This window comes from Anas platyrhynchos, chromosome 5, assembly GCF_047663525.1.
Source record: "Anas platyrhynchos isolate ZD024472 breed Pekin duck chromosome 5, IASCAAS_PekinDuck_T2T, whole genome shotgun sequence".
Classification (NCBI taxonomy): Eukaryota; Metazoa; Chordata; class Aves; order Anseriformes; family Anatidae; genus Anas; species Anas platyrhynchos.
Window position 1 is genome coordinate 25,180,915 of NC_092591.1, and position 27,514 is coordinate 25,208,428.

The following is a 27,514-nucleotide window of genomic DNA, read 5'->3' on the forward strand; positions in this document are numbered from 1 at the left end:
TTAAAAAAATACTCTTATTTCAAGAAAAAAAACAGTACATATCAGAACTCACATATGATTCTAAATGCACAGGTGATTCTCAGAGCAGTATAACCTGAAGGCTGATCACTTTCCCATATCATGAGATTTATGTAATATCTTTCCAAAAGAGGTGGCAGTCCTCACCTCTGAGAGCAGGGAAGGACTCTGAGAAATCAGGGAAGGACTGTAATAAACATCCTCTTAACCATGACAACTGAAATTGTTTGGGTAGGATGATACTAGTGATTGCCATCTTTGACTTAGCATTTTTTTATAAACAGCAGAAATATTAATGTCGTGTTATGGCTTGAAATGAACAAAACACACAAGCCTAACAAAAAAAAAAAAAGTTGAGTGAGCCAAGAGGTTTTATCTGGTACAATCCCAGGGAGCAGGAGTATAATTTCTGCACAGTGTACACCTGATGTTCATTTTAAAAGATGCTGCAAAAATGAAGCTATAAGGAAATAGAAGGATCATTCATGTCAAATACAGAACTCAATGGATAAGGTAGATCCAATGTTTTCTTGATCTACCTGTTGCTTCCAGCTGTTGTGTTTAGGGAAAAAGGACTCTGTACATTTTGTAAAAATAAATAGGACTCTACAAGAAGAAATAGCCTATCCATACTGCCAATTTCAACAACTCTGCAGGCATCAAGCGCTGGCTAACTGCAGGAGGCAGAGGAGTGACAGCATTTGTTAAATTCTGTGATGTGAATATTCACAAAGTTGAGAATACACCTGCAACTATATATTATATATTAGTTCACATACATTAAATTTTGTACAACATTTTATTAGACACAAAATGCCAGACATAATTCTGTTTTATTTCACAAGAAACAAAATTATGACATACAATCAACCTTAACCTATACAACTGAATCTATAAATTTTTTAATTAAAATGTGTTAAAATTAAAATTGCCTAATTTATGCCGAATTAATAGTGCTGCTGTTGTTCAAAAATTTTACCCAGATCTTCTTATAATTTAAGTAGTGAAGTACTACGAAGATTTATTGTTATACTAGGAGATTTTATAAAATATTAAAAGAATTAAGAAAAAAATTGTCTTGTTTGGCATATGTATATAAATATATGTATATAATGTAAACATTTCTAACCTTTGTTTTCTCAGCTTTCATTTGTATTTTTCCTAGAAGAACAAACATTGAAGGCTCAGGCTGAGTTGCTGTAGCTTTGCGTAAGCTCTCTATGGCTTTATTGTGATTTTGACAAAATGACTGAATGAGTGCTTGCTGAACAGGCTGAGACTTAAAGGATTCTGGAAGAAAACAACCATAAAAAGTGATCATCTCTTCTACTTCAACATATATTTCTACAGTATAAGATACCTTTAAACAATATGTAAACTTCAAAATGCTATTAAAATATGTTACATTTCAAAGCTTGTTTTATCAGCCATAAAAATAGAAACAAACTAAATTCCACATAAAAGTCTGAATATGAACACTTAATTATCCGTGAGTGTAGTTCAATGGCTAAATACCAATAGCATTTACCTTCCTCGCCCCACATCTAAGAAGGATATGCCATGTGGGATTATCACCATACGTTTGCTTTGTTTTTATATGGTTATACTCTGTGTACCCACTCTTGGTCACTCCAGTGACAGGAAATTCATCTCATGCAGTATAACTATCCATATGGACTCACAAAGAGCTTCACAATGCACTGAACACTGCTGTTTTATGCCGAGCACATAACAAGGAACTACAATACTGCAACATTTTTACTGCTCAAATGTGTTGGGAAGGTTCAGTCCTAGAGATATTTTGTTAGGGACTATATAAGCACAGAACAGAATCTTTATTCATTTTTCCTTTAAAGCAGAAGTTACCAATACTGAAAGGAAGAAATATAAATAAAAATAAAACATAAAAAAGAACTCAAAAGATATAGAAAATTCAAAAAACACAGGTCATAGGCAATAATGTATACCATTATTATATTTAAATACCCTGTATTTTAGCTGATCTATGGTAATTAACCTATTTGTGTAATTGTGTGCCTGAATTTAAAAAGAAGAAAAAACAATTTCTTGCTTACAGACCCTTGCCATGATTCACAACCATGTAGGCAAATTGACATTTACCTTCATCTATTTCTGCAAGTTGGTGAATACACAAACTTGCCAGCTCATATTTCTTCAACTCCATTAAATACCGTCCCCTGTAAAGAAATATTCGTTAGATGCAATTAATAAAACCCTCTTCAAGTGTTTCTCTCAAACTGCAAATGCTGCTGCAATTTGTTTTCATTAATCTAAAAAGAGAAAAAGGAAAAACAATGCCTTCCAATAAAAACAAATTTTTTCTTCGTTTCCATCAGAAGTATCTCTCAATTCTTAAATTTTTCTCTAACATGGGAGCACCAAAAAAATATGTTTACTTCTTTTCAGATAGTGTGAATTACAAAAACATATTTTCTTTGTATTCCACAGATAGCAGTCCTTATTATTTTAAGACCTGTGACAATAATCTTAATATTGTTTCTAGAATCCATCACAAACTAGTATCTGATATTCTGTTATCAAAGACTTTTTTTTGCCTCAGATCTCACCATCAGTCTAAGAGTTACTGCTAGCCAAACCATCCTTTGAGAGACAAATTAAGCAAACCCACTCGTAAAACTGGGAAAACACAGCATTATTAACTGGAACATAGTAACCAATTTTCCTAGTACACCTAAGGAGTATTAGGATATCCCAACATATTAGGATATATCAGGATATCCCAACATTTCATTCTTAGTTATGGCTTTTCAGTAGAGGAAACAGCTTTATCTAGTAATTTTAGTTTTTAGTCTTGGTAAAGGTCAGTACTTCTCACTGAGCCAAAGATGGGGAAAAAAAATAATTCAAAATTAAATTGGCCTGGACTTAGTCCTTCATATTCCTTGTGTTATTTGGATTCTGCAGACAAATCAGTGAAAGGCCCATCCACTTGGGAAAAACATTTAAAATGATTTTATTTTTTTTTTAAGTTCAGACTTCCTGTACTGTCATTGCACCTCTCCACATCTTTTTTTTTTTTTCCCCCAGAAACAATATGCACCTCAATGAGCAAAATCCTGTATATGAAGGTCCCTCTTTCCAAACTAGAGATTATACTATACAGATATAAAGTTCCTAAGGTTTGAAAAATTCTATGAATATACATTTTTAACCTATTGAGAGCAAGTTTCAAGTGATACAAGGTATCTACCAACAGCATTCTGCATCAGAAATTTTTTAAGAGTAAGATACAAGCGAAGACCTCAACTTTCATACCTTAATATCCTCAGTTGTGACTTATTTGGATAAAGATGAATGGCTCGATTCATATCTTTCACAGCATTTGATAAATTATGAATCTGTAATTTAAAAAGAAACAACAATTTAACTCTTAATATGGACACAATTTGGAGACAATTATTATTTCCATAAATGGGGTTCTACAGGCTGCAATGCCCACATGGTAATAACTCATGAGGCGCATATGCCCTCTGCACAGGAGCTCAGCACTTTTTTTTTTATTAAAAAGTCTGAAACATGCAACCTACAAATTTCCATATCCACAGGGCAGATTCTAACAGCAGATAGTTTCTTTACTTTTCCAAAATACAAATGAGGTTCTGGACTACTGGGAAAGGAGATCAAGTGATGAGATCTACATGCACAGATGTCCTTATTCATCTTCACTACTGTAATGAATTTTCATTTATTTTCCAAGTGTCCGTGCCTGTGGTCCCATTGTTCTTCAGATGTGGAGGAGAAAGTAAATCATTGCAATGAAGATCCCAAGGACAGATCCATCCAGATTGGTAGCTGCTAACTGGAACTGTCATCAAAGACTACCATGGATGGAATGCATACTGATCTTAATTTAGCTGCTGTACATATTTCAGATACTGGGGGAAAAGCAAACAAGCAACAAAAACACTACAGAAGCAACCTAGCATTAGTGGATGACCTCCTATGTGAACTATCAGCTATCAGACACAACTTCTTAAAGGTGTAATCAGTCCATTTTGATGGACTCCGAGTGAAAAGTCATTTCCTTTAGTGGGAGAAAATTAACAGTGTAAGCAATTTCCCAAAACATTTTGCAAACTAAGCACTGTGAGAAACAGTTGTTTCAGTTCTGCCAATGACACTTTACATACATGTAAATTGTCACACTGAAGACCATATTCCTCGTACTCCTGAGAGGATCTCAAAAAGCAACTGTTAGCAGAAACTATTCTCAGATCCTATGCAGATGTAAAATACTTTGCTTCATGGGAAATTAAAATATTTAAAACATCCCACTCCCATTTATAGTGAAAAAAAAAATGAGTTTCCAGAAAAGTGAAAATTCTCAAGAACATTCTGAATTAGTATTTCAAAATCTGTGGGTTTTTAATTTCAAAAGTGTATTTTATTAAAGCCTAGATCAGATGCACACTGATGTAGGGACAATCAAATGAACCTTGAAGTATTTTATGTCATTGCATCACATTCCAACAATATTTTACAATAATTGTAATGTATATAATTCTATTATGGTGATGAGGACCACTTGAAGTATATAGCTATAAATAGGTTCTAACATCTGTACGATACCAAGCAATAAATATTAAAATGCATTGAACAACCATAAATATAAATAAAGCTGTATTAAGTAGCCAACAAAAATGAAAGGAGCATATTACCTTATGATATGCTTGTGCTCTACATAAATAGGCTCGAACATTGAGAGGATCAATTTTAATTGCATTAGTAAACTGTCGAATAGCTTCATAGTATTGATCCAGATGCAACAGCAGTATCAAACCAATATTTAGGTAAGCAAAGATGACAGAGCTAAAAATAGATTTTTTTCCTTTTGTTATTTCAGGAAATGTGTCATTATATACATCCCACAACTTATACAATTGTACACAACTTATACGGTATACTTATATATCTCCTTTTATGACATTTACAACAGTCTATTTTGTGACCACACTGAGCATAATAGTAATTTACAGCTGAGGAGAAAACTATTTAAAAAACACCATCTCAGTAGCTTGGGATGCACACTAGAGGCTTTCTGTTCACCAAAACACCACTTCAAATGAGAAAAAAAATAGCGACAAGTTTCTTTGTCATGGAACAGACTAGGACTAGACCTAGCTGTTAGTTTTATATATAATGAATATAACAAGAAATACTGAATTCTTCAACACTAAAAACACATTTTGGTTTTGAAAGATTCTGATAAAGCATACATGTTTTCCATCTCGCCTGCTCCCTTACTTTCTGGCATTTCACTTGGCTAGCAACTACAGAGACTCAGCTTTCCAGGATCTGCAGTATCTTATGCAGCCCTCTCTCTTGTAGACTGTTTCTAGGCAAGTTCTAGACTTCCAATAGCACAGCCAATAAAATGGAAGAGCTGAGGAGTTTTTACATCTGCCATAGGTGTAAAAACAGAACGGAAGCTTTTACTCAAGACAAGACTGTTGAGGTTGCCTAAGGCTGAAGGAGAAGTCATTGTCTTTAAAGAACACAACTACTTCAGCTATCTGGAATAGGAAGTTTTTTGCATATTGCAAAACTGCTTACGTAATAGGGCTGCTACAGACATAATCTGTTTCCAAGGTATTTATAAGTGTTAGGAAGAAATGCAGTTCACAAGAACCATATTGGTTTCCATCACTAACCATAAAGGATCATAAGCCATTTTATTTTGTGCTGTTGGCTTCTGTTTTTTGTTTCTTTTAATTTTATTTCAGGGACACTATCTACTGTCTTCTGCTAAACAAAACATTGTGACATTTTCTTTGGGGGGGATAAATAAAGGGTGGGTGTGTGCCTGCACTGTAAAAAGATTCCCTCCCAAAAGACTAATTAAATTATTATGGCATGAACACTTAAGGCTTTAACTAGGACTTCAATTTCATCTTTTGTCTGCCAAACCTTAATTTATTTTTACAAGTATATATAAGGTGAAGTAAAATGTAATTTTGAAATTTATTTAATAATTATTTATATTATTTTCTTACTGCAATAAATGGGGCAAAAGATATTATAAGACGTTATGGTTTTGTTTTAATTTCAGTGTATTTGCTGAATAATCAGTTCTGGTTCCACTTTCCTTTACTAGTACCCAGGTAAAATCAGAATATAAACAAAATATATTAAAATGTTCACGTTCGATTACCTATTCAAAGCTATGACACTTTCAAAGTCACAGATTGCAAGTGACCATTGACACTGCTTTGAGTAAATGATCCCACGATGAAGGAAAGAACAGAAATTTTCCGGAGTGTCATTGATGAGTACTGTGAGAAAGGGAGAATAAAAATCAACAGTTCAGGTACTCATATATATTTCTGTTACTCCCCGCAACTTATTTGGAGTTTACTTTTTACTCTAGCTTTCTTAGAGATTTATAGAATATCATAGATAAACAAAAACATAACATATTAGATCATAATACCAATGGTTTAATGTGGCATCAAATATCTTCAAGACATATAATTCTCAATTAACCCAATAAAATTGTTAAAAGTGTAGTAGAAAAAGCTTTAGGAAACAGAGGAAAAATAGCTAAGCAGTAGCAACAGCAGCAAGAGTTGATGTCTAGTAGCAAACAATAGAAATAAAAAAGGAACAAATTTTTAGCAAACACTGAAGTACAACCATACATTTCAATATTTTCTACAGGAAACAACTGCACTGTACAGTATAGTAATTACTGGTAAATGTTCATTTCTCTGTTTAACATATACACCTTTGAAATAAACAATACCAGAAACACTGAAGTCCTGAAGAGCTCTTTTTGGATCAACCTGTTGTAAAATGCAACCTCTATAATAGAATGCTTGCCAACAAGATGGGTCTAGATGAATTGCTGCTGCTAGGTCTTGTATTGCATTTCTATATTGCTGTTGTTTAGCATACGTTCTTCCTCGATACAGCCTAATAAGAAAGACAGTTTCTCTTTAAATACAATTTCTCTCAGAAAATTATAACTCAGTCATATTTTGAAGTCATAAATTATTACTTAGAAAATGAACAGGATGAGTCAGGTTAATATGAAGCATTCTTTCATTGTTTATGCCATGCAAGCTTTAAGAAATTATTTAGGGAAAAAATGTTTAAGAACAGAATAAGCATTCACTTTTATTTCTCAATTTAATAAAACAAATCCGATGGAACAACAACCTATAGTCCTACAACCTATACCGTACAGGCAGATCATTGCATTGTACTTCCATAAATCAAGCTCGATATAATAGAGGACTGTATCAGCTTTGAGCATCACAGACTCTCTCAAATGGACTCTCTCCAAGTTCCAGAGTCTATTGGTACAGCATTTTGTATATGGAAGACACTAGATTTTGTCAAATCTGATGTAACAGAAAAGAAATAAATCTATCTTCATCACTATTAAAGTTTTTTTTGAAAACATCCATTCTATTCTTCAAAATTTCTTTCAAACAGATAAGTTTACAGAATCAGTTCCTATTATTTTCCACTAATTCTCAATGAAATTCCAGACTCTAGCAACTCTATAAACAAAATAAATCAAAGGCATAACTGAAAAAGTGTGAATAGATGGTAATGGCTGTAAAAAAATATTTTATCAATGCAAAATATAATATATAAAACATTTATTTATATTACTAAAGATAGCTTTCACATATCAAATGAGTCTTATGTCACATCCTACTTCCTTCTATAAAGAATTATCATGCAAAATATATACTGATCCTTTTTAAATCTAACACAGTCAGTTCCTCAAGAATTTAAATCACATGCCTGACTCCCCACAAACACAAGGCAGTGACACTAATCATACTCGCTAGGACAATTCACAGAGCTCACTCATCCACCTTTGAGCCTCAAAGTAGTAAGTTGACCTTAGGACGCCAACTGCAGTTTCACATTGCTTCAAGATTTTATTTTAAAATCAGAGTTTTAAGAAGCATCTGTAAATTACTTTAGTAGTTCAAGCAACCTGATGTCATTAGAAAGCTTTGCATAATTCTGTGGCCCCCTGTGATAAAGAAGATGAATTGATAGGTAACAGATGCACATAGGAGAGTCCTTCACTAGCCCCTTCTATTCAGTTTGGTTAGAACAAGACATCTAAACTTAGGTGTTTATTTGTTGATGTCTACAATGTTAGCTGTTAGATATTTCCATTATAGATGTGTAGTGAGTTTACGTGGCAAGGTTTTGGTAGCAGGGGGCCATAGGGGTGGTTTCTGTGAGAAAGATCTAGAAGCTGCCCCATGTTTGGGAAGGGCCCCATTGTTTTCCAGATCTGAGCCAATAAGCGATGTTGTTTTGCGCCTCTGTGAGAGCATATTTAAGACAGGGAAAAAAAACGCTGCGCCACACAGCAGCTGGGAGAGTGTGAGCAGTGAGAAACGGTCTTGCAGGTGCCAAGGTCAGTGTAGAAGGAGGGGGAGAGGTGCTCCAGGTGCCGGAGCAGAAGTCCCCTGTGGTCTGTGGTGAGGACCATAGTAAAGCAGGATGTCCCCCTGCAGCCCATGGAGTACCACGGTGGAGCAGGGTTCCATGCTGCAGCCCATGGAGGAGACCACAGTGGAGCAGGTGGCCCTGCACCTATGGAGGCTGCCACCTGTGGAAGACCCCTGCCGGAGCAGATTCCGGGCCAGACCTGTAGCCTGTGGAGAGGAGACCATGCAGGAGCAGGTGACCTGGCAGGAGCTGCTGCCCATAGGGGAGCCAGGTTGGAGCAGTCTTCTCCTGAGGGATGGACCCCGTGGTACGGACCTATATCTGGAGCAGTTCTGGAAGAGCTGCTGCCTGTGGGAAGCCCACGCCGGATCAGTTCATCAAGGACTGTATCCCGTGGGTGGGACCCCACAGCACAGGGGATGAGAGTGACCGAGAAGGAGCGGCAGAGAAGAAGTGCTGTAGACTGACCATAACCCCCATTCCCCCGTTCCCCTGCACTGCTCGGGGGGAGGAGGTGGAAGAGGGTGGATGGGGGGGGGGGAAGGTGCTTTTGGTTTCTTTCCTTTGTTTCTCACTTCTCTAGCTTGTTAGTAATGAGCAATAAATCTTACTATCTTCTCATGCTGAGTCTGTTTTGCCTGTTACAATAATTATTGCATGATTTTCTCGTCCTTATCTCAACCCTTGAGCCCTTTTCACATATTTTCTCCCCATTCTTCTTTGAGGAGGGGAGTGAGAGAGCGGCTGTGGTGGAGCTCGGTTGCCCACTCGAGCGGAACCACAAGATGAAGATCTAGTGAACATAATCCAAGGAGATGAGAGCAATTCAGCTCATTCAAAAATGAGCACTTATTGGTTTCAGAGCTATATAGCTCTCCAGGCTTTACATAAGTGTTCAGATGCATACTGATTCTATCTGGAATCTATTACATGTATTGGCTAGATTGTCCTTGGTGTTAATGGCAGTTCAGACTTTTACATCCCAAGGAGACAACATGCTTACACCTAAATTCAAGGTATCATAATCTGGTATCAAATCCTCACATTTTACTTTTATTTTACAGATCATAGTATAGAAAGAATGTGTTTTTTTGCAGGAATTATATTAAAAATATTCACATTTTCTAGTGGCAAAATGATTTTAAAAAAATCAGCCTTTGTAAGTCAAAACTCAAAATCATTGTTATAATTCAAAAATAAAGATGTTTCTTATTCATACATTCATTTTTTTTTTTTCCACAGAATACATCAATTCAGCATAATGCTAAAACTAGAAGTGTCAAGACAATCAGTGTAAATTAGGCATAGAAATATACAATCCTTAAGGACATTCTTCACTTTGAACATGTATTTAAATCCAGCACTTTACAGCAAAGCACACATGCACGTGCTTAAGTCCAACTGACTCTATATTTGCATTACTCCAGTGGAATTTGAGCACATGGTTCTGTGCATAGCTAAATTAAGGTCTAGGGACTAATCCAAAGTCATTAAAGCAATAGAAAGATTCCCCGATGAATATCATGGCCTAGAAGTCTATTTCTATTATACATCTCTTTGGAAATGCAATTGCTTTATTATTGTTTAATGCGCAGTTAGTCTTTCACATATTAATATTATTTTAACAATCCACTTAAAATTCAAATACTTGTCAAATTATAAACCATACCTTGCCTGAGCATTGCCAGGGTCTTCCCTGATCACAGCTGTAAAATCCTGAATAGCTGTAGTCAAAACTGAACGGTCAAAGAAATATATTCCATGTTTCATAAGTGCATCTGTTCTTTTTGGGTTATACTGAAAACACTATAATGAAAAAAATAATTACTTCATGTTATTCCTCAGTCTTAATATTCCTAATGATTAAAAGCCTTAACCAAGCATAAAAAGAATGTTAATTTATTCTCAGGTTTCCTTTTTTATTCTCTTGTCCTTTAGTGTCTATTGTCATTTTCATTAACTGTAGAGTGAAATACAAAAGCAGTGACACAAGGTTATCAGTGCCTGATAATTTGTAGACATTCAGTAATATATTGAATTACTTGGCAGGAGTAACATAAATCACACACTTATTCCTATGGCACTGATTTGTTTAAACATCATTTCTTTAAAAGGATATCTGTTCTCCAAGCTATTTTCCAAATAGAATTCACTTTTAAAGTTATACAAAATTGCTACATTATTATAACAATACAAAAAAAGTTAACTTACTTTGGCATAATCATCCATGGCCAATAATAACTGATTTTCCTCAAAATACATCTCAGCTCTCCTGAAATAAATGTCATCATCTGTTGGGCAGCATTGTATTGCAGAACTATAATTGATGATTGCCAATGTATTATCACCCTGTTTTCTGTAAATTTCAGCCTTTGACAAGTACGTATCTGAAACAACCCCCCCAAAACATAAAAGGCACTATTTAGCGGCCCAAAACAATGTCATCTCCTTACAAGGTAGTTAATACAAGCAGTAAAAACAATAAATTATACAGAAGGTTAGGAAGTTTATTTTTAATCTGAGCAACAGAGCTCAAAAAGTTTACAGCTGCAGCTGTGTTCTCAGTCCTTGAGCCCATGCAGCTGTAAACTGATTGTTCTTGTAGGATTTGCAGCTCTTTGCTCTCAGTAGAGCTCGGTAGAAATGGCCCATCAAGCCATTTGAGTGTAGACCTGTTGACCACAAATAAATATAAAGAGATTTAGTTTAAATGGACCAATACAACAGTTGCCCCACTGTACTGAATCTGGTTGGGATGTAAGTAACGTTTCTCATAACAGCCCATATGATGCTGTGTTTTGGATTTGGGGCTAAAACAGCATTGATAATACAGCAGCTGGCTGTTACTGAACAGTGCTTGGACAATGTCAAGGCTTTCTGTTCCCCATCACAACCCACCACCACTTCCCCAACGCATAAGCTGGGGATGGGCAAAAAGTTGCGAGGAGTCACAGCTGGGACTGTGGCACAGCTAACTTGAGTTGGACAAAGGGATATTCCATACTATATCATGTCATGCTCAGCAATAAAAATATGAGGTTAGAGGAAGAAGGGAAGATGATGGTTGTCTTCTAAAGTGGCCATCACTCAGAGTCTGGCTGGCATTGCTCTGATTTTGAGAAGTGGCGAGTGATTGCCTTTTGTATCTGTCCTCTTTACATGTTAAACTGTCTGTATCTCTGCCTACGATTTTTCTCACTTTTGATGTTCCCATTTTCTCCCCTGTCCTGTGGCGTGTAGTGTAAAGGAGCAAGAGAACAATTGTATAGGCACTTAGCCGCAGGCTGGAGCCAAGCCACTACACTTACACACCATCAATGGTTAAACATTTCCCAGTATCTCCTAATAAATTTCTAGTGAAGTTCAGAATAAAAGACCCAAAGATGAAATTGTAATAGATCACAGAAACAGAACAGCAGATGTCAACACCACCAGTAATTTTTTAAGCCTCCGCATGATCAAATAATAGAAAACTTCCAAATGATCATCACAGAAGTAGGATGTTCCCATTTTCATGTTCTGTAGCAGGCCACGCAAACAACACAGAATATGATGAAACAGAGCAGTCTTCAGTAGACAATGACAATTTGATGAAGGAGTAAAATAGTTCCTCCTGGTCCCTGATCAAGCAAGCCTGACCTGTGATCAGTTAGATCAGTTAAAACCAGAGCATAAGCAAAGGACCTGAATAAGCAAAGGAAAAAAAAAAAATACTCCCTGGTCATTACAGATAGCTAGCCAAATTCCTGATTAACATATAACAGATATCTACAAAAACAGCAAGTCCCTCTCTTCCAATATACTAATGAATCTGACACCCGGGGACCAGTATGAACTTAAATCTGTCTTTAGGAATATTGTTATAAAATTTGTTTCATATTATCAAGCTCAATTTTAAGCTCCTCGGCTACACTATCCAATTTAGAAAGCCACTCCAGAGCTTCACTCCTAAAAAAGTTAGGAACACCTTTTAATTTGCGACTCACATTTATCCAATACAAATGTACAATGACGATCTTGTGCTGTCATCCTTCAATTTCAGTATTTTCTCTTCATAGCAAACAGCTCACAACATGACTTTTTATAAATACTTGTATTATAAATGTAGACTTTCATAGACTGACTGATCATCTCCAGTAGTTTAAACTACAGATTGAGAACATGTAATAAATGTATTGTGTTCAGAACAACAACACGGTGACTTTAAAGTTTAGCATATTGCTTAGCTGTCCTTTGGATGTTCTTCACAGAAAAGAGGTTTTAGCAAAATAAAGTCATCTGAGTTATTTGAAGAATCATTAAAAAAAAAAAAAAAAAAAAAAAAAAAAAAGATTAGATCAAGAGGTTGCTCTCAAATTTACCTAGTCCAATGACCTGCTCAAACTGGGGCTAATCTGGAAAGTGAGGTGAATCAGCTCATGGTCTTTTCCAAATTTAAAATCTCCAAGAAGTATCTGCTTGCTCCAGTGTTTAACCATTCCTCTTGTGAGTATTTTTAGGGCCAACTGAAAATTGATTTGTTGCAGCTTGTGTCTATTGCCTCCTGTTTTGCTTAGCATTTCTCAGAAAATTCTGTCTCCTCTATTACTATCCCTTGCATAGCTGAGGACAGATTTCCCCCTTAGTTTTACCTTCACCAGGCTAATTCAGCTCCCTCAGCCCTTCTATATATATGGAAGGCCCCTGACTATCTTAATAACTTTCCAATGGACCCTCTCCAGCTTCTCTCTCTCAACAAGACAGTATTGGAAGCGTAGTAGCATCACAAACAGGTACAGGGGAACCACTTTCCCTGACCTACAGGGCCATGCTTTTGCTAATGCATCCAGTGTATAGCTAGCCTCCCCTGCTGAAAGTCCATACTAATGACTTACATTTGACTGCTCATGGACACAAGAGCACCCCAACACCCTTTTCTGTAGATCTGCTATCTAGCCACTAGTCCCCAGTTCACACAGATAGTCAAATAAAAAAATTCTGCCAACTCTTCTTCACAAGTTGTAGACCAAACTTGATCCTTTTTCTTGGTCTGTCAAACAGATAGAACTTTTCCCTTTTAAGTTCCTCCTTCCTAGTATAAAGGTTGCAGGAGAACAGGACTGACTGAATACACAATAGCACACAGTCCCCATTATAGGATTATCAGCTTTTCACATTAAATTAATAGATACAATTTCCACCAGTTCTCTCTTTTTTTTTTTTAATGAAAATATGAAGTACTTATTTTTGTCTTAGAAAACATTTTCTGTCCCAAATCTTTGGGGATTTATGTCTGCTTTGTAATTTTTCTATAATACAGATAAAATAATTGATGTAACGCTAAATACTTATAAAAAAAAAAACAAAAAAAAAACAAAAACTTTTGCAGAACTAGGCAGCTAGAGAAAAAAAAATGAAAAATGAACTGCTTAAAAAGTTAAGTTACACTTTCACAGATACTTACCTGCCTTATTTTTGTTCATTTTAGTTATGAAATTCAGGTCATCCAAAGCAGCATAAATTTTATCTTGAAAGAGGTAAATCAAATGTCTATGCCAGTAAGCATCAAGTAGTAGCGGTTCTAAACTTATAGCCTATAAATAAAATAAGGAATAAATAATTTATATTGCAGAAGAAACGTCTCAAATATGCTAACAATAGTATATACGGAATGAGAAAAAAATGTTTGCACTGAAATTATTTTTAATAAGTCTTAGACTGACAAGGTTCTATTTAATCCAGAAACGTGAAAAGTATGTCTGATCCACTCATCTAAAAACACAGTGTACTTACAAAGATGCAGAACCAGAGTCTAATCTACCAGCATGCAGTAGAAAATACAAATCAGCTGTGATATCACCATGTTTGATTATTTCTTTATAATAGTTATCTGAATTATTTCTAGAAAGTCAGAATTAGTCCTGCAGGAATCCCAGGGAATAAAAACTTAGAAACAATCTTGTTCATTACTGTTCTATTTGAAAATACGAAATAAGCATGTCCCCATGAAAAAAGTATCAGCTTTTCAAACCATGTTGTTATAATTCCTATAGAAAGCACTTAATATTCTGTGAGATATCATTTGACAGATATTATCAAACAAATAATATGTATGATTGTATTCACTACACATATAATAAAGATTTAATAGCTACATGGAAATAAATATAGAGACTGATACGTATCTGAGACTGATCTGCTACAAAAGTAATTCTCAAATTTGGGTCTGTGAGCCATTTCTCAGATCCAAGAAAAGTCAATAATGTTTTCACTAGAATACGTAATTGCTTTACAAGCAATTTAGATGGTTGATATTGGCTCATTGGCTAATGAGCCACTTTGTCAGTGTTGAATTTTTAACCTTTCAGACACTTGACAATCTGTTTCTAAAGTTTGGAGTAATTTAATACATTTATTTATTTATTTATTTATATATTTTGGACAATATTTTTACTGTTTTGTTTCCTTCTGGTTAGTTGTTCAGGGTATAGGGTGGAAGTAATGGCAGCTTTTGTACTGCTATAAAAAAAAAAAAAAACTTTAAAAAGTTGAATAAATAAATACACAAAAGAACATAATTACTACTGTATAAAATTCATGTGAAATGACAGCTTAATCATAAACAGGAAATACATTATTTTTCATTTTATTTGTTCACAATGCTTTTGCAGAAATTAGAAATGTATTTGTTATATGTTAGCAACATTCCTGTGTCTAATCATCTCCTATTGATGAATTCAGATATTCTTTTATCAAGGTGCTTGATAGGAGGAAAATAGCTTTCCAAGCCAAGTGGTTTGGAAACTTACTTTTTCCAAGTCTTCCATAGCTGACTTTAACTTCCCTAACTTTTTTTGTATTGCTCCACGCCTGCAGTAGTGAAAAGCTGAAGGATGCTCATCCTTTTCTATTACCTCGGTTAGTCTTCTTACTTCTTCTTCTAAATCATCAATACTAACTGTTTCACCTTCAAGCAGAACAGGCTGTATTGAGTCAACTAATTCTATTGGTAGATTTGCTTCTTGAGAGTCCACTGCATTAGTCCCTTTTAGTAGCTCAATACCCTCAGAAGAATTCTCACTAGGAGGGAAAGTTTCATCAAACCAGCTGTTCCAGATTGCACTGACCCATGCACGAGCAGAAGTTTCTTTTGGAATTCCACCCCTCACTCTCGCAAACTTTTCAAAATCTAACAAACAAGGAGTGCTGGGGCTCCGGTATTCTTTGATTTCTGGAGACAACTTGATAATGAATTTGTCGTGAGTAGGAAGTCTTCCCAGAGACACGGACCTAAGGAAAAATATTACTGAAATTAACTAAATATTCCCAGATATATTAGCAATATCAAATTACAATCTGCCAGTCAACAATTGAAAAACCTATTGTTAACTATCTTGTTAGTGATTTTTTTTTTAAACTTACCAGCCAATTATAAGTTAAAGAGAGAGAGAATACAGAGGTAATATTTTATACATATTTATAATATTTATCTAACATTTATAATATTTTATACATAAGGATCCCATTGGGGAAAAAAGGAAACAGAGGAAAAAGTAAAGCAATCCCATATGCGAATGGCATATAAAATAGTACAAAGATTTAAAAAAAAAAGAGGGTTCAGCAAAACTGATATGAAAGCCATGAACAGCAAACATACAGTACTGTCTAAAACAAGGCTTTGGAAAAAGACCACCATCTCCCTTAGTGACAGCTCAGCATGCCAGGCTATCACACCATAGTTTAAGCAGCTTTTATTTTCATTACAATAAACCTCAAGAAAGGTGGGAGAAGAGAAGAAGCAGAGAAAAAGAAAAGGCTGAATGGGAAACTGGGCTGAAGGACCAGGCCTAAGCGTAAATATAAGTGCACACAAAAACAGACAACCTTTGGGAGTTTTTGGAGCTCACAAGTGTAAGTATTTAAGAAATAGCACTCTTCCAAAACCAAAACAAATTAGATGTTTTGTAAAGTATCCTATCTCATAAGTATATAAATAATAACCATTTACTAGAAAAATATTTATACCTTTTATTTTTCTGTATCACTCTAAAGCAAACCACTTGCTTCTTGTAATCAATATAGTTCATGGTACAACTGAGGTTAGTCCAGCCTAGCAATTCAGTTTCCTAAGAACTTAGAATTTCCTCGTCTTTCAGAAGAAAGGTTTTTGACTATTTTTAATCTTACATTTAAGGTTTTTGACTATTTTTAATCTTACATTTACACTTAAAGATTCTTTTGTTGTTACATGAAACCACGCCATTTCTGTTTAAAACACTATATTTACTAAATGTCCTAAAGATATCTCACAGAGTAAAAAAAAAAAAAAAAAAAAAAAGCATTATAAATAAATAAGCTATCATTACTTATTTTCAGAGCAATACTTATTACATAAGAAGATTAAACCTGTAATTATATAACATAGCTACAAATTGAAATACATTCTTTAAAATGTCAATACACTAATTAAAGAAAACCTTTTAAGAATCCTTGGGGGTTGAATTAATTTCTTAATCACAGCTTCTAGTTTTCTAGGATTTATTGTTTTCTTTGATTTCTTTGTTTTCTTTCTTCTTGGGAAAATGGTGTATTTAATTCCAGCCTTTTCAGCTCTCTGGACAAGTAAAATATTCTCACTATCCTCTTGTCCAGTTGAAGTAGGCATTTTTTCCACTGGTGTGTCTGTCTGCATTGACTGAGGATCATCACAGGCTTGATTCAATACATGCTTGGTAGGGGAGCTTTTCCCAATCTCTCTCTCAACCTTTGGCTCAGCTATCTGTTGCTTCATAACCTCCAACTCTTTCATGCTGGTTTTGAAATTAGCTGACATCTTTAAATTAGTTTCACATTTGAAAGCAGCCACCTCCACAGCTGACACTGATCTCTTAATTAAACTTATCTGTTAAAAAAAATAGGATTTATTTAGATGTTCATTTGAAATAAGATTTATATATAACATTTGGTTAGTTTGAATGGACTGTATGTTGTGCTCTGGTGTTTAATTATAATTACTTATTAAGCAAGTAATATTTGCAGTAAGACATATATTGCTTCTCACTCTTTTTGTTAATTCCAGTATGCTGGTAAAACTTATACTATAATATAAGGCGTAACACCTTTGTTAAAGAAATTAAAATGCAATTTCATGTCCACTGTCTGAAATTTACAGAGAAAAGCACTTGTTAATATTAAAAAAAAAAAAAAAAAAAAAAAAGCAAAGCACTTAACAAGACTACGTCTGTTAGAACATAAAACTGATATTTTAAAATCAAGCATCAGTGCTTAGTTAAATTGCAGATATGGTGTTTAAATTATTTATTATTTATACAGCTTCAATTGCCACCATGCTTTATATCTGTCCTTAAAATCACATGGTCACAATATTTTATGCAGGTCTTTATGAACTATATAGAGGTTTTTAATATAGACTTATACTTTTTCTTACTCAAAATCAAATCTCTTTATAAAATACATTCTATATAATTCTATAAAGTTCATCGTTGTACAAGTGTAAAATTTGCATTATTTACTGCAGCTTTATGTATTTTGTGAACACCTAACATTACTTCAATAGACATAAGAATACATAACACTTAATAGATTGAAAACTTCATGTTGATGCCCTGATACGTCTGAAACACAAGGATCTGATGCTGCAAATCTTTACTCAGTTACGTTGTTCCACTTATTTCAGGTTAGAGGAATATAGATTCCTCCAAAGGATCTCTCTCCAAAAAGAGAGACCTCTCTAAATGACTGTAAAGTTAATGGGGGGTTCTCATTACAAAGCTATGTTCTCATATTATGAAATGAAAATATTGAATGTAACCAAACCCCTAGAAAAAGACTTTTGAGACTCATTTTTGCATTTAATAAGAAAATCTTCAGTTCAGTGAAAGAATTTCTACAAGATCACAGTTTGGGAAAAAGTCAAAGTAAATATAAAATAATACCTCTGAGTTGTCACTGTCAGAAAAATTTGGCAGGGACTGGCATCTTCTCAGAGTTTTTGCCTACAGATAAAAGAAAGAGTGAAAATAACTCTAAACGAATCTGAGTCTACTATGAATGGAGCTTTCAGATATATTCTGTTCTTAAAAGCAGAACTAATGCCCAAAGAAATCTGAACCTTTACACACACACAGAAAAACCACATACACACACACCTTTGCCAAACTAGGGTAAGGACCGCATTTGTCTGGATTTCTGGATGTCTTATTCCCATTTCCATTGCCAGGTGTCCCAAAATCCCAGTCACATTCAAAATTCTCAGATCAATTAACACTACAGAACAAGGACAGTCAGTGGACATGTTCTATGGACGTATCTGCATTCTATGTAGATGCTCCAATCTCAGAACATACTGTGAATATTCCATACTGTTAATCACCCATAATGGATTTACTGTTGCTGTGGTTTAACCCAACTCTATCCTAGCTAAAACCAGGACAACTGTGTATGGACATGTCTTTTCAATGAAAATGCTTTAAGCCAGATTGTTCTTAAAAGTGTTACATTCACTCCACAACAAATCTCTTTAGTCACACAGATATTCCTGTCTTGGGAATCCCAGGCAACAAAACAGCCACATACAATCACCACATCACTTCCAATAAAAATACCTCTATCTGCTTCATCTGGTTTTAATCCATTTTGATAGAATAGACCTACTTGTACAGGAAAACTGAAGTGGTACCCACAATATGGTACCAACACAGCATGAGTAAAATATTTTAGCCAAATATAAAATAACAATTTAAAGTTGCTGCTGCCCATGAATGTAGGAGATATGCAAAGCTCATCACAGAACACTTCCTTTTTTACATTAAATACTAAAAGATTCTCCTCATTATTTGTAGCCAACTCCTGCAAGAAATGTTCAAAGCAGTGAACAATCTTTATCATAATGGTATTTATCTTTATGTTCTGCTTCCATGCCATCTTCGAGTCACATACTCTTGAATCACAGATCCTCAAATATCTATTGTCATTATTTAAAAGTTTCTTTCAAGGGCAAAAGCAAATATACCTTGACCAGCATTTTTTACTTCCAAATAGGAAACACATCATCCAACAGATCTTGACAGCTCTAGCAGTCCCAACTCACAATTGGAACCCTTAATTAAAATATAAAACAGTACTTCCAATCACTAAATTATATCTGGGAACTCAGCTGCAGTAACAATACAGTATCCTCAGTTACCCCATTTCTGGCTGCAAATATATCCACTCATTGAAGTGGGTTTATGCTCTATGAATGACACCAAAGGTATTTGAAATGGTCAGGAATCCATAATTGGAAAGACCTGCACTACAACTCACAGCCACTTCAATTTCCCACTTACAAATCACCTGTACAGAACTCCTCACCTATCCTTTAATATTACATTTGAGAAATTTTACATAAAAATTTCACACATTGAAAACACTTCAACACTTCAACACTTCCCTGTTCTGCTTCTTGACTCTTCCAGTTTTTCAGATGTCTGGATATAGCAGAACATCCAATAAGCCTCTCTGTTGAGATACATCATGTTCTCCAAAATCTCTTTATTACAGGGAAGGGCATTACAGTCCCACCCCTAAAACATCACCTAGTGCCATGCAAAATAAGAATTATCTTTAAAATATGCAATGACTCTTTCCAAGCACAGTCTAAGGTTTTAAAAAGTGAGATTTAGTATTTCCTCTCTACTCAAAAATGAACCAAATATAAATACTGTTTTTCATTTGCAGAGATATATCTAACATAAAATTGCTTTTAGATGTCCCCTATACAGAAATATTTTGTCTTACAACTTCAAAAAAAGAACTGTTTTGCTAAGCTTAATTACATTAAAGCACCATAATACACACCTGGACATAGTCATAGAAATCATGATCATCTTGCTCAGCTTCTAACTCTTCATAATCAATTAAAAAGTCTTCAAATACAACATCTTCAATAACATTGCTCTGAAATAACATATTTGCGCATTTGAATACATGCAACATTATTGTTTGCCAGCTACAGGGAACATATTAGCAGGTAAATTAAGCCTATAACATAACTGAGCCAAAGAGTTATGATGATCAAGACCAGTATCACAGAAGCCATTTATCATAAGCTTCTAATGGACAGTCAGTAGAACACATACTTTAATGCAAGCAAGAATTACATGGTGCAAAATGGGCAAATAACCTGTGGAAACTGATTATTGATACCTTATTCTCTAAAGTTTTTATCTGTAGCCTTGGTAATTTATGTCAGCTCACAGTAGTGCATATAGTAACAACAACAACACAGCTCTCAGTTCAGGTCAGTAGGGCTAGGATATGACAAGCTATGTCAGAATTAAGCATGGATTAACTGACAGCAGGAATAAGCATGCTTTATATATTGCACAGAGTTGTGAATTTGTTGTGAAATGCTAGTTTTTCTGTAACTTTTGACATAGGAAAGTGCAGTGTGCTATGAATATGGATATGCTATAAGCATGCAGACTTACACAAATGGCTCACCTCTCACAACAATGTGACAGTAGTGGAGATTTTAAATTCAAAACATTTCAGACCTCAAATCTTGTTTGACAAAACAGATCTTGTTTGACATAATATCACATTTAATATATATATCACAGCCAGAATAGCACAGCAGAAGAAAGTCTGTGCAAAAGTGGCTTTCAACAAAAAGATAAAGACATTAAACAAGATAATATAATAGTAAATGATAATTAAGGATAACTGCTACCAGACACTTTCTTATTGGGGAAACTGAAAGTAAACAATACCATTTAATACATATTATTACAAACTGTACAACTTATATAAAGAGCTTATAAGGTACAGAAGTGTTAATAAGGTAGAAGCATAAAATATAACTGTTACAGTTAACAACCACAATATTAGAAAATTGCTGCAACTGATGAGAACACCAAAAATATTTTTTACATATTTACCTCATATTTAGGAAATAAAATTTCCTTCATAGAAGAAATTGGAGCAAAGAATTTTGGTGGAACAGGAGCCCAAAACATTTTTAAAGCTTCTGGATAAATTGAAACCTTCAAAAACAATACAATTCAATTATCAGCTAACATAAAAACAGTTTATTAATGTCTGTATTGAATTTGAACAATTAGGTGATAAAACACTTTTTTTTCTAATCATGATTTTGTAAACAAAAACAAAAAAACACCAAATATAGTGGATTCTTGTGAGGCATAGGGCTCTGCAGCCTGAAAGAACTACCTGGCTTGCTATTTTAGTTTTTTTTTTTGTTTTTTTTTTTTGCTATTAATTAGCATATTTATTATTTCAGAAGAGGAATTAAGAGCTAAGACATGAGGTTTTAGAATGACAATCCCCGTCAATAAAAAAAAATCATATACGTTTCTATACTGTATCTTGTCAAATGTTAATAAATCAAAAGCTCTTTATTTCCTAAGTGTTTCATACACCTTGAATTATGCAACTAGATTAAATATTAAAATTATTTCTTACTTTCTCTCCTACCAGTTGCAGCTGTGTTTTTTTAAGACTATATTCAGCTAATATTGGCCAATCAGCTGGAGTTTTTGGTGTGTGAGGAAGAGAGTGAGTCCCAGCTGTTTGGTTATTCTGGAACTGTTCTGAAACAGGAACTCCTTCATAACAAAGTCTGCAGCAACACAGAGGATGAATAAATTACTTGGATGCTGTCAGATATTAAAAGCACAAAAATAAGAAATCAGGTAAATTTTTAATCAAATTAGAAATCAATAATGACAAAAACATTTTTCTTTGGAGGGAAGAACTGAAGAGTGAAATGACTTAATACATGACAGAAACCTGATACGGTCACACACTATATAATTTTAAGACGACTTTCATTATTAGGTCTATGGTTCATGAAGTCACATGAAAAATATAACATAACCTCTAAGTTAGTATGAAATGCATTTTTATGGATGGCAAATACATGTCACACATGGCAAATACACATCAAGTACTGTGCAGTACTGGTCAGATATACTTAAATGCCAAAGAACCTATTTCAGCAGGAATGTCTGGATGGTTTTGACCAGTGTCTTTTGTGACTACTTTGTGATTGGATTCTGATTATTGTTTGCTTGCTTATTTTAAATTAACTTACCTATGGCAATCACATTGCAAAAGGAATATTTCACTTTAGAAAGCTTCAGTATGAAGTAATTATATATCCTAATTTCCAGTGTAACTCACACGTATGTTTATATATGCATGTGCATATATACATAAAATCCTATATAACTATTCTACCTCTATTTCCTTTGTTCTTTGCACCTGCAAAGGGAAATTCAGATCTGAAGAGCCTATTACTACTACCAAACTAGTAAAACTATTTTACAGAAAAGTAGCAACCACTGTTCCGGGTTTATTACCTTTTAGCACTTACAAAGTTATTTTACAGTATTTATATACAAAATGATAACGAATATTTTTTACTTAACGGATGATAGGAAAATCATCTATAATTTAGCTCTTTTTGTTTTTGCTTGTTTAATAGTACAATAATTACTTATGTTGTTACTTATATACTTATTATTGTACTAGAATTACAAACAGAATAAAAAATGGTGAAACATAATATATGTACAGAAAAACACAAAAACACACTCAATTTAATTTATTCAGGTATACGTATGTAAAAAGCATATATAAATTAAAACATACATTACATGGAACATCTGACGTTTCTCAACACGTTGGCACACTGGCATATGCCAACACTGACATCTACTGGTGTTAATTAGGTCTGGGGTAGTTTTTCCGCAAACAGTAAATTAATAATGAAGTTTTCTTGTACCTTTGTGGAACTAAAGTGTGTAAGTTCTATTACCTGAAATGTCACTGTCAGACATATATATGTTATTGTGGACTTGATTCTCACTAATGTTAATATATGTTGCTAAGTGCAACATATTTCCATTTTAAGACCTATTTGAATTATTTTACACTCTGTAAAGGGGAGGAGGAGAAGGGGATTGTCTCAGCATAACAGAGAACAAGCCATTTGATTTCGCAAACAGAATGCCACTGAAGTACTGGATGTTAAAAGGAATCTTTAAAATGTAGCACTAGTGCAGAAGTTGTAGTTCTTACACACAACGATTATAGATCTGGGAGTACTTCTTGAACTCTTTCTGGAATGTTCCTTACTTCAAGTGGAGGCTTTGACAAAAGACTTATTTCTTAAAGAGAAGTAAGACAAGAATGGAAAACCTAACTTTTAGTAATTGTTTGGCCTTCCTAGTTTTTCTTTACATCTAGAGTATTTAGTGGTTCTGACTCTTCAAGGTGGGAGTCTGCATAAAAGCAATGTCAAGTGAAGTTATACAAGATTCAGAAAGGTATAAAACAATTAAAAGGTTCTTTAGCATTTGGTTCTTAAGAGCGCTTTAAGTGAAAAACAACGAAAGAGCTGTTGCACTTTTAAGACATTTTTGTCATAAATAGTTTTCAAATCAGTGAGTTAAAGTAATAAAATGTGAGTAAATGTGAAACAACCTTCAGACTTTTAATTTCTAAAAGACAGAGGCAACATGGAGGAAAGTTCTAAGCAATAATAATAGTGATCTAATAATATTTTGTTTCCATCTGCAGGTGAAATATACATATATGTATATATATATAAAATCAAAACCTCTCAGTGAAATGCAAGCATTGCTTAACAAACATAACATTAAGCTACAAACTCTGTTAAAAATTTGGTAGGAAATCTGCCAGGAGCAGGTTTGATTGTCCATATATAACAATCACAAAAATATATTCTCACTAACGTTTGCCTTCATAGCTAAAGTAGCAGCATTTCTAACTCTCAGAGAACTGTTTTCTGTAGAGGATGTCGACTAAACAAGACAGCAAAAGAAAGGAACATTTGCTTTCTTACAACATAAACTCCATAAAGTCAATGCAAGGAGAGGCTCGCAGCTGACCTTGGGAACATTATATATTGATAAATCATTATACCCTGCTCTGCTACATATTTTCTGCAGATGTGAATGAAAATTTGTTTGTTTGTTTAAACTTGTGGATATTTTTCACAGTGAAGACAAGACTTTAGAGCATACACATTATAGCTTTCTTGATGTGATCTAATGTAAAATCTTACTATTGAAGGCTTGCTTGGACTTTGTTACAGCCAAACAAGATTATTTTATAGAAGAACTTAGAACTGGTACTAAAAACCTAAAGAATATAGATCTATTGCTATTCAAACATTTGACAAATTCATTTAAATTTTACTATCCACTACATAGAAATCATGCTTACCCCTAGTTAGATTGTTTGTATTTGCAAAATTAGCCAATTGTGGAGAATTGGTCACCAATAAAGTGTGAAAAGCATAAATAAACCGAAATTAGTGCCAGACAAACGATACCTCTTACCTTCAGGGCTCAAGTCAAGCAATTTTAAAAAATTATAAGCACATGGATTCTGGTAGATAATGCCACTAGATGGCAGTGTTCCAAAGAGTTTAGTTTTCTAGTTTTCCAGGACCAAACAAATTCCGGAAGAAATTTTGGTATGGGCTTATTTTAAAACTTTAATTCCCCTCATCTCTAGGAATGTGAACTCCACCAAAACCTTTCTTCTGCCTTATAAACCTCTGGTTGATCCTCAGCCTGTTGGCTTCCTCTTGACAACCAAGCCATTTTCTTCATGTCCTATCTTCCCATAGCTTCTGCATTTCCTCTCTCTTAGTTCTACTCCCATCTAACTCTTTACGCCTCCTGCATATCTCAAGGCATTGTCTTCTACTTGTTTCTCTTCTTCCTCTACTATTTTAGTAACATGTACAAGTAGACAGTGTACAAGTTTGCTCTCTGTGATAATGAATCGGTGTGATTCATCATTGTTCTGCACCAACAAAAATACCAGATCATCTTCCTCTTGGTGATGTTAAGCTGCCAATGCTAGCTCAGCAAGTCTGAAGTACAAGGATCTCATGAGCCTTTTCCCTTTTCAGTCTTCCAGACCTCCTCACTATTTACTTTCTTCATCACGATGGCTAGCATCCCATCATTCACTAAGACTCAGAAGACAGGTAACATTCACAACATTCTAGAATTAAAGTTTTTTTCCTAATCTCCCTACAAAGCTAAAAAAAAAAAGCAATTGCAGTTGCTGCAGCATCTGTTTCTTTACCCTAGACAAACACCACTTTGTTCTGTTCATTCATTCTGTTGTTCTGTTCTTGTTCATTCGAAGTTTTACTGCATAGGCATAGATCCTTGCTTTGAATGTTATCCCACTCTTTGAAGTAACATGAAAAAAAGGACCTAATTCAAATATAAGATGCTCCTCTGCTTTCAAAGCTAAGACTTTCCTCTTTCTGTCATCTCTAGACTAGTAAAGTGGTACCAACTACTATTTCCGTGTGACTTCCATTACTGACTTCCTAAGGGTGTTTTTTGCCCCCCACCCTTTTTTTATTTTATTCTTTTACTTTTTGTACACCTTTTTGCCCATTCTCATGCTGCCTCTCATTCTTGAGAAAAGCTGCCTATGGCCATCAACTTATTTTCTCAGAATTTCATTAAAGACTCCTTCCCTGTAACCTGCAAAATAACCAATGTCCAGGTTACCAGTATGCTGAAACCCCTGTTAACAATACTCATCGGTGTCCTTCTTCTCACTGAATCCTCATAGTTTGTCTCTCTTTCTGTCCAACAGACAGAAAAGAATGTTCAGTCAAAAGCAAATGCTCCAGTTATGGCCATGAGCGATATTGTTATCCACATTCCTGAAAGCAGCAGAAGCTCTCACAAACCAAAGGGAAAGATCAGGGCCTAGTACTCTACCTTGAAATAATGCCATGCTTGAAGGTTGGAGCAATCTCAACTAAATCAGAAGAGTTCAACATCTAGAAACTTTCATGCAGCAATTTTATGGATTCATATTTTATGGTCAAAGAAATATTATGACAATCCAACCTGATCTTCTAAAGAATAATGATAATAAATTTTTTAATGAGTTTTCCTGCATCAAGATCACAATTCTCTGGAGTGAAACTAAGGATATATCTCAGAAAGAAATCCAGCCTTCATTTAAAGGCTGCAAGCAATGGATAGTTTCAGAAGTTACTTTTTTTTAAGTTACTTGCAATGCTATATATTGAAATCTTGCAGTTAACTCTTAATCTGTCTAGACTGAAACCTCAAGTACTGGGTCTGTTAAGTTTTCATTTGCAGATTCTTTTGTATCAGAAACTAAACCATGAAGGTAATAGAGTCAAACTATCTCTTATATAGAAACCAACATAATGATCTTTTAAAGTGTATTAATACAGAACGGGTGTTCAATTAAAAGAATGATCACATACAGGAATCAAAACTTCTGTTTGCTCCTTCTAAATGGTATTTAGAACACTCTGTTAGGTGCATTAAGTGTACAACATTCCTGCAAACCTGCATATGAAGGACCACAGATTTAGCCAACAGGAAATCTGCTGCCCTTCTCTTGAGCTTAGATTTTTCAGGGAAGATAGAAATTTCCCTCCATTTCAAATCCCGAGAATGGAGCTTTCTAACAACATCAGTCAACAGGGGAGGAAAAAAAAAAAAAAGTGGTGATTTCTACCTCTTTATGATAATTTGCTATGAAGCACCAGAGCCAGGAAATGAGAATTCATTGCTTATCTGAGGATTCAAACCTCACTCACCATTACATTATTTGACCATTCTGGGTACAGGAAGTGGTTCTGTTGAGCAGAAAAGAATGCAGAAGTCATGCAGCCAGGAGAGAAAACAAGTGGTGGCATGACTGTTTTAGTTATTACAGCACTTACATGTAGCAAAAAAGCTCTACAATATTTCTAATCCCAAAACTTCTTCTATTTTATTGATCATGTCTCACATCCTTCATTTTAAGGTAAACATGCTTAATTTACAGTTTTGAGAGTATTACATAGCCCATCTTCAGTTCCTTATCTTTCAAGAGTGCAAAGCTCCTTTTCAGAGTTACTGCTTTTCAGGATACAACCTCCAGTTCTACAAAGGATGACCCCTATTCCCTATTCTTATCCTTATGACCTTGCTGCACTAAA

The 27,514-nt window shown here is 34.6% G+C and overlaps 1 protein-coding gene across 2 annotated transcripts in view; it reads right to left on the reverse strand.

Moving 5' to 3' along the window:
* TTC6 (tetratricopeptide repeat domain 6) overlaps positions 1 to 27,514 on the reverse strand; it is a 71,538-nt gene that overhangs the window by 17,059 nt on the left and 26,965 nt on the right. For both annotated transcript variants that reach the window (XM_072038465.1, XM_005021420.6), the window contains 15 exons: positions 21,949 to 22,105; positions 21,405 to 21,509; positions 20,323 to 20,421; positions 18,420 to 18,479; positions 16,941 to 17,365; positions 15,273 to 15,753; positions 13,928 to 14,057; positions 10,696 to 10,871; positions 10,154 to 10,290; positions 6,803 to 6,972; positions 6,212 to 6,332; positions 4,719 to 4,869; positions 3,316 to 3,398; positions 2,140 to 2,216; positions 1,148 to 1,308 (listed from right to left, as the gene is read on the reverse strand). In XM_072038465.1, the coding sequence (XP_071894566.1) occupies positions 1,148 to 1,308; positions 2,140 to 2,216; positions 3,316 to 3,398; positions 4,719 to 4,869; positions 6,212 to 6,332; positions 6,803 to 6,972; positions 10,154 to 10,290; positions 10,696 to 10,871; positions 13,928 to 14,057; positions 15,273 to 15,753; positions 16,941 to 17,365; positions 18,420 to 18,479; positions 20,323 to 20,421; positions 21,405 to 21,509; positions 21,949 to 22,105 (2,533 nt within the window). The remainder of the gene's footprint in view (positions 1 to 1,147; positions 1,309 to 2,139; positions 2,217 to 3,315; positions 3,399 to 4,718; positions 4,870 to 6,211; positions 6,333 to 6,802; positions 6,973 to 10,153; positions 10,291 to 10,695; positions 10,872 to 13,927; positions 14,058 to 15,272; positions 15,754 to 16,940; positions 17,366 to 18,419; positions 18,480 to 20,322; positions 20,422 to 21,404; positions 21,510 to 21,948; positions 22,106 to 27,514) is intronic.